The following is an 8,479-nucleotide window of genomic DNA, read 5'->3' as shown; positions in this document are numbered from 1 at the left end:
ATATATATATATATATATAGGCGTACGAGTGTAGCGTTGTGTACGCTCACGCGCTCTGACGTAATCATTCCGGTAGTTGCCTTGGCAGCGTAACATAAACAAAATGTTCCTGTGTATGAAATATTTAATTTATTTGAAATAACTGCCCAGGATGAGGGCTGTACCAGCATGGGTTGACAAAGTTCATGATAGGGACAAGGTAGAACAGTGGTAAGTTATAAAACAAAATTCATCTTAACCCTACTGAGCATGAAGGTTTGTTATACACATGTAATTTCATTTTATATTTCAGCATATATGATTTATGCTTCAATCCAGATGGATCTCAGCTTGTTGTTGCAGCAGGCCAAAGAGTTCTCGTCTACGATACTAGTGATGGTTCCCTTATTCAGCCTTTGAAAGGTGCAGTGAGACAATTTCTTACAGTGTAGGTTAAAGTGCAGAATACAACATGAAACCGCTCACGCTTTTCAGGGCCGGTTTTGGTCATTAGCTCAGGTGCGCTACCCGGCTTAAGGGGATCAGAGGTGTATTCTCCACTTTTACCGATGTATGACTTAAATTATACCATGAGTATAATTTGTTGTGCTGTTGTATTAAATTCTAGTTTACAGACAATTATTCTGTTAGAAAGAAACGTGTTTTCCGAAGTGTTTATTCCCAGGGGGAGTGGGGGAAACTCGGGCATCCACGTTTTAATTTGGGTGTTAATCCACACCTGTATACTCCTCCTGTTATGCTTCATATATTTAAGAGGATGTTTCTAAAAGATTTCTGGAGAACCCCAAGCTTTGAAAATTAGTATTGTTTTCCAGAATTTTTCAGTCTGCACCAAGAAAATACATTAGATGTTCGATTTGTCACATAATGGGGACAAGGCCTGAAACATGTGCCTGTGGCACCATTGGTCCACAGTAGGTCAATGGAAGCTGAAGGGAAGCGAAACCTGTTTCACAGGGAAGACAAGATATCATGCTGTGCATTCATAAACTAGAATGGAATAGACTTTTAAAACGTAATTTTAATTAATTTTAATTTTAATTCATAAGAGACAGTAATGGCCTTGTACTGTATAAACTTTTCCATACAGAATTCTTTAGTATGCATTTGAATTAACTTGGATAAATATGCTTTTAGCAATTATTATATTGACGTTTTTCCAATAGGTCATAAAGATACTGTCTACTGCGTGTGTTATTCAAAAGATGGAAAGCGTTTTGCATCTGGAAGTGCTGACAAAACTGTCATTATTTGGACATCAACACTTGAGGGTGTGTTAAAATATTCGTGAGTATATTTTATAAATTGTGTCTTTTGTTGGTAAAAACAAAAATAAAAGCAAATATTGATACAGTAGTGTCTTCTTTGTTTTTTAAATACAGAATATTGTTGTGTAGATGGCATACCTTATATACTTTTATACATATATCTTGTTCATAACACACAATAGGATGCACACTATTAAGATAACATTTTAATAGTGTTTATACCTGCAGTGAAGTTCAACCAGTTTCATTTCTTGCCTTTTGGACAATTTGTATTAAATTTGACAGCGTTCATGGCTCATATGTTTCAAAATTCTGAAAATGCTCAACCAAAGTCTGTTTCAGATAAAAATGTAATCCCATAATTTTGGACCTGGTAACTCATTTGTGCCCCTGGCTGATGAAAGAGCCTGTTCAAAGTGGCAACAAGGTCAAATAAACAGCATTTTGAAAATTAAATATCTATGTAACTAAGACATAGGTTGTAATACTCCATATATGGTTTGAAAATCCTAAAATACAGATTCTGTGTTTGGAATAATGTTTCAAGTACTGCAGTGTACTGGGATGTAGGAAGTACCTGAATTTAAAACAGAAATCACCTGTGATATGTATACAGTTGCTGTCTTGTAGTGCACTCAATTTCACCTGTTACTTCACGACATGTTTCGGCAACATAGTGCCATCATCAGGTGCCCTAATTACGCTAATCTGTTTCATTGCTTGCCTTTATAAAATTATTTAAAAAGTGCGTATTTGTCAACTATAATGAATTTACACACACTAAAACTTGCTAAGATTATTCATCTTATGTGTCTTCATTAAAACTTGTGTGTGGTTCTTCCACTATGGGGGTCGTTTTTCTTATATTCTGCGTAAACCGTGTCTGTGGTGTGTGTTCCCTTCTTAGCTGCAAGTGTTGTAATCGACATCACAAGACACGGTTTACGCAGAATATAAGAAAAACGACCCCCGTAGCGGAAGAACCACACACAAGTTTTAATTATGACACATAAGATGAATAATCTTAACAAGTTTAAGTGTGTGTAAATTCATTATAGTTGAGAAATACGCACTTTTTAAATACTTTTTAAATAATTTTGTAAAGGCAAGCAATGAAATAGATTAGCGTAATTAGGGCACCTGATGATGGCACTATGTTGCCGAAACATGTCGTGAAGTAACAGGTGAAATTGAGTGCACTACAAGACAGCAACTGTATACATATCATGGATGAAAATCAGTGCAACAGGATGCTAAAATACAACAGTATGAATAAAAATCACCTAGTCAGAAATGTTTTCTGTCTTTTGAAACACAAGTACAAGGTACTTTATTTTTGCAGCATTTTGTAATTATTACTTTTTGATGTGGTTTCCTTCTTTCTTACATTGTTAACATGATTCAGATAAGGAATTATGCTTAAGAGAATGCAAAATTCTGTAATTTGGCAACACATATCTCATGTTTGAAAATATTTCCCACATTTCTACCAGTTTCTATTCTCAAGTGGACTATATTTCTAAAATTCTGTTTTCACATGAATTCACCTCCCTATTAATCTGTTTATCTTTTTCCACAAAACAGACTGTAGTCATCATGCAGGAATGTTTGTAAATTGTGCTCAGATCTTTCTTTAGTGGCTAGCCTAGGAGGTCTGTGTTAATGTACTCGTAATCACTTCCAGTTATATATGAATGAGACATGATACAAGGTTCACAAACAAGTTCTTTGAACCCCTTTTTGTGTGTTGTATTTGTCTCTCTATCCCCAGCTTAAAATTTAACATTAGTTGACTAATTCCCATGAAACTTGGGGTGCCAGTGAAGGACAACCAGCTTTGCTAAATTTTAAGTCCCTGCTATTGACAAAACCTACACAACTGCCTTACAATCTTCTGAGAGAGGAACAACATTAGAATCATTCAGAACATATTCTTGAAAGTGTATGTTGAGTTATAAGCCAGTTTTAAATATATCATGTAATACTCAGCTGTAGGAATTGTTTGGCTTCATTATTGTGCTGAGGAAGTAACAGTGATATAATTCTTACTGAAGATAGAAGGACACTGAATAGTTGAATACATTTTTGTAAGCAGAAGTGATTTTAAATATTGAATATAATATTCCATACTTATTTAAGAAATGTTGTTTGGGATAGTCTGTTCACCTAGTCAGGGGCTTCAGATAATAAGAAAATGTAGCAACACAATGAATACAGCAGATGTTTTATCTGGGATCATTATGTAACGTTCTGATATGACAGTAAGTCATTCATGCAGTCAGCAGTCATATTACATTTGGTACTGTAGTGACCAAAAGTTCTGCTTGCTCAGATCTTTTTGTTTAAAGGTCTAAATTCAGTATTCTTTTAATAAGGAGGTATATGATTCAACATCAAATTTTTCCTTTTTAATCTTTCATATGATATGAAACTATTAGAAATTGTTGTGCATCATTTTATATTATTTGCTAGTGTGATGGACCAGGATGAGCCAAGTCAGGTATTTGGAGATTCACTTTAAGCATCCATAAGAATGAGTTTCCATGAATTCGTGTGCACTCAAGCTTGTGAAGAAGTCTGGGACCACAGATTCAGCTTGTAACAAAATGAAACAATCCAAGAGGAACTGCCAACAGAGAAAAGTTCAAGACATGTAGGCATGATCAGAGATCAGTTCTTGCAGATTGTTAAGATGCTTAGAACAAGAAACTGGTGTATCACTGGAATCTGTGTTTACCTTCATAAAATCAAATAAATGGCACTCGAGTGAAATAATGATTTTCCTTGGGCACAACCAGATTATGTAGGAAGAATTCACTTTTGTAACTGGTTGCCGCAAAATGTGTCTGACAGTGTGGGGAATCCACAATTGCTATTCATAATTGATGAGATAACTATCATAGTGGTGTTATCAAGATGCAGAATGTATGAATATGGCACAAAGAAAATCATCATGCCATTCAGCAGGTGCCATTACACAGTATAAAAGTAAGGAAGCAGTATTCTGTGAGTGAGAAGTGCAACACTGACTTGAGGACTGTGAATTCAGACCAGTGTGTGTATGATATATTGAATCCCTTCTACCAGTTGACATCTGAAGAAAGAGAATATGAGTATTCCCAGCCTTTCACCATCAGATCTCTCTGGGGGATGGACGTGTAGTTATTTTTTTTTCTTTCCTTTCGTTTTTGGATGATTAACTTGAGAAAGTGTTGCAGAACCTGTTTATGATCTGCAAGGCATACTTGAAGTCAGAATAGTGTCACTTCCAGCAGTTTTTATAAACTCTGTTGAGTTTCTGCAGTAATCAGATAAGCGCTGTGTAAGTAGAAATCAGAGTCTGCATTGCTTGTAAGGAAGAGGCTGCTCTGTTCCCTGTACAGTCATGCAGTGATGCATTGATGCACTATTGCAAGCAGAAGGTTTCCTTCTTAGCTGATCACTTTGTATTATATGAGCATAAATGCAGTAAAATAATAATTACATGAACATAGGTGCAACAAATGATAGCCATCTGCCATAAAAATGGACTTACTAGCACAGAATATTTGAGGTCTTATGCTTCATAATCCTAAACACTGCACACTATTGTGTACACTGTGTTGATGGTACTTGTTTTATTGAAAGATTCTTTCTCAGTCACATTGATGCATTCAATGCCTGGACATAATAATGCAATCCAATTTATTGCCACGTGTGTCAGTGACTCATAGACAGAGTTTGGATTGGTGAATCAATCTATTGGATACACACGAATGGTAACTACAATCAGTTCTTATGCTCTCAAGATTACTGTAACTATAGCACATAGAGTCTTCAACATTTCAACTTTTGAATTGCCTTGACCGAGGCTTTACAACTGAATGAATGAATGATTCAGTGAATGACTGAATTCTGGTCTGGTCTCCTCCTATATTCGCTGTGCGGCTGGATGGAATGCACCTGTTTATGTATGCATTGTCAGGGGAACGTGTTTGCACTTGATACCTAGGTAACAATGTATTTATTGCTATTTGTTGTAACAGAAACATGATTACCGAGCCGTTGTCTAGCAATGGATGTCTCACTCCGGCTTTAATATTCTGGCATTCAGGCATCATGTCACAATATTGATAATACTTATTTTATTTACAACCCTCTTTCACAGTCACATTGAATATATTCAGTGTCTCGTTATAACCCAGTATGTCAGTGGTACCTGTATATTTGTAACATTTGTTCACAGTCATAATGATGCAGTTCAGTGCCTGGCATACAACCCAATATCCCATCACTTGGCTAGCTGTGCTATCAGTGACTTTGCCTTCTGGTCGGCTGAACAGAAAGCTGTGCAGAAGCACAAGTCTAGTGCTCGTATCAACACTTGTACATGGACAAATGATGGCCAGTATCTGGCTCTTGGGCTTAGCAATGGCTGTGTATCCATACGAAATAAGGTTAGCGTTTAGTAAAATATAAGTTGACAGAAATCATTGTGCACAAATATAGTCAGTTTTTGGGGATGTGTTCAAAGATGAAAATTCTACATTATATTATGTTTTCAATTTTATTATTTACTTTTCATTTCTCAATTTCCTTTGCACTTCCTTTCCATGACAGCTCTCGACTACATATTGATTAACTATTGAAACTATTCACCAATTGTTATTTCACACAAAACCCTAAGCACTATGAAGAATTGTAATAAAGCTGTATTTGAATGTATGACACCATATTTGTTTTCTTGTGAGCACCAGTGTGAATGTGGTGTTAATATGCTGCGTGTGGTGCAAAACTGAGCTTGTGGTGATACATTGCTATATACATTGCCATGTTCTGGATTGTGGCTTCATGTACTGTTGTAGACATAATTCAAATACAAATAACTTGCTAGTGTAAAAATCTGAAATGTTTGCTATAGAGTTTTTAGGATAATTGCAATCTGTTGGATATTATGTTATGTGTAGGAGGGTACGCATGACAAAATGAGGGGTTCTAGTTTAGATGACTGGATTTATTAACAACTTGGTTACACGCACTCTCTCAATTACACTCAAATCACAGTGCTATCGCTGTCTTACTTATAATCCACTCTTGTTGGTTTACACAATTTACAAACCCTACACACTAATCTCTTCACGCTATATTCAGTAGTCTTCACTTATTTACAGTATAACACGGGAGCAATACAAGTGTCACTGAATTACACACTCCCAGTACCTTCTCAGTTATCACCAACTATCACTGATTATCACACATAAAATCTTCTGATCACTTGTTCACTTCTTCCCACAGCTGCTATATTTCAACTGAACTTGTAAGTTCTTCATGTTCACAATTCACTTGCTACAACTGAACTCGGCGACTGTTAGACTTCAGCTGAACTCCTTAGGCATTCCAGTTACTCTTATAAACCCTCAGTCAGACAGGGGAAAATGCACCTCGCTTCAGTGTTGCATAATTGCTGTGCTTACAGAGGCGTTGCTGGGCAATGCTGCTGAGAGATGTTTACTGCAATGCTGCGTAACAACCAGTGCACTTCGGCTTGGCTCGGCATGGCACGACACAGAGAAACACTGCTTTCCTTACCGTTGTGCCACCTTGTTGCATATCCCATTGCGCAACAACATTTTGACATATCACAATTATGTAATATCTATGAGGACAGTTTTGTGATTCTGAAACTTCTTATGAAGATCATTTATTTCTAGGCTGGTGAAGAAAAGGGTTACATTAAGAGGCCTGGAGGTTCCCAAACACCTATCTGGGCAATTGCATGGAGTCCAGCCAGGTAAGTTTTGTTAAAGATATCAGTGTTTTGCGAGGAGTCTCAGTTAGCAGTGCTGTTGTGCATTTGTGTAGAGTTCTAGAGCTTTTAGAGCACAGAACCAAGAGACTTTGTGTCACCCCACTCTGTGAATAAATCTTTATTTAATTAAAAAAAAATATGCAATTAATGTCTATAATACTGACACGTGCTTGGTATATACAGGGTGTCCCAGGAGGAATGGACCAAACTTCGGGAGGGTGTTCCTTAAGTTAAAGTATGCCGATATAACCCAAAACACCTATGTCCAAAGTTGAACGGTTACGGAGATAATGGCCAGAGAAGTGTCAAACTTTGACGGGTGTTGCACACTTGTTGATTACAAAATACATATTAAAACTGGTAGGAATATGTGGATTCTGTAATGTTAATAATGTACGTAACATCAAACTAACTTGTGAATAACATGAAGCCATAAAATTGAAGTACAAAATACTCGCTCGCCATGTCATAATTGTCCTTAGCGTTTCCAAGCACTATACATGACACATGAATGGCAAGCGCTGACGTAACGTGCTGACTGCGCATTCTGATAAAGCCAACTACATACGTACGGCTAGGGTGAATCACGGCACTCAAGGACAAACATAGATAAGGCCTCTCAGCTGAGAGGTACAGTGCGTGGACCTGCCAGAAGACCACACTTTTCTTGGGCCATTATCTCCGTAACCGTTCAACTTTGGACATAGGTGTTTTGGGTTATATCGGCATACTTTAACATAAGGAACACCCTCCAGAAGTTTGGTCCATTCCTCCTGGGACACTCTGTATACGCGTACAAGTGCATCTCACTGAAAGAGTGTTGAAGAATGAGAAAGATGGAAAAATGGCTGCAACAGAACCTAAAAATTTAGATAATGCTACTCAGGATTATAACACTTATTTACGTAGGTCGTACTGAAAGTCATGAACAACTTTTTTTTTGCGTGCAACCTGGGAACAACAGACGAAAGAGAGTACAGTGGTAGGTGAAACCAGCTGTTGTGTTAACCTTGAGTGTCTTGTGACGTCAATAGCTTGCATCACGTGACCAGTATCACTCCTAACAAAATGGCCGACAATGATATGTCGTTTCGCCAGTGTGTTGTCACTGAATTTCTTGTGAAAGAGGAAATCCCTGCTGCAGAAATTCACCAGAGACTTCAGCATGCTTATGGAAGTGTGTGCATGGGTGTGAGCAGTGTTCGAAGATGGGTGAAACATTTTAAAGATGGGAACACCAGCATTGAAGATGAGCCTCGGAGTGGTCGTCCTTGAACAGCCTCAACTAAACGAAACAAGGAAAGAGTGGATGAGATCATTCAAGATGACAGACATGTGACTGTGGACACAATAGCCCGAAAACTTGGAATAGGGCACAGTGCAGTACAGGAGATGATTGAAAGCTTGGGCTATAGGAAAGTTT

At 37.4% G+C, this 8,479-nt stretch overlaps 1 protein-coding gene across 2 annotated transcripts in view; it reads left to right on the top strand.

Moving 5' to 3' along the window:
- The first annotated feature begins 46 nt into the window (after nucleotides 1-46).
- Nucleotides 47-8,479, top strand: part of LOC111866096 (intraflagellar transport protein 122 homolog) — an 88,210-nt gene continuing 79,777 nt past the window's right edge. The window contains exons 1-5 of one of the 2 annotated variants that reach the window (XM_023854680.2): nucleotides 47-210; nucleotides 293-402; nucleotides 1,167-1,287; nucleotides 5,494-5,704; nucleotides 6,959-7,038. In XM_023854680.2, the coding sequence (XP_023710448.1) occupies nucleotides 152-210; nucleotides 293-402; nucleotides 1,167-1,287; nucleotides 5,494-5,704; nucleotides 6,959-7,038 (581 nt within the window). In that variant the 5' untranslated portion in view covers nucleotides 47-151. Of the gene's footprint in view, nucleotides 211-292; nucleotides 403-1,166; nucleotides 1,288-5,493; nucleotides 5,705-6,958; nucleotides 7,039-8,479 lie in introns of those variants that run through there. The other variant, XM_023854681.2, reaches the window with a different exon arrangement.

This window comes from Cryptotermes secundus, unplaced genomic scaffold (assembly GCF_002891405.2).
Source record: "Cryptotermes secundus unplaced genomic scaffold, Csec_1.0 scaffold318, whole genome shotgun sequence".
Lineage (NCBI taxonomy): Eukaryota > Metazoa > Arthropoda > Insecta > Blattodea > Kalotermitidae > Cryptotermes > Cryptotermes secundus.
This window is presented reverse-complemented; position numbering and strand designations above follow the sequence as displayed.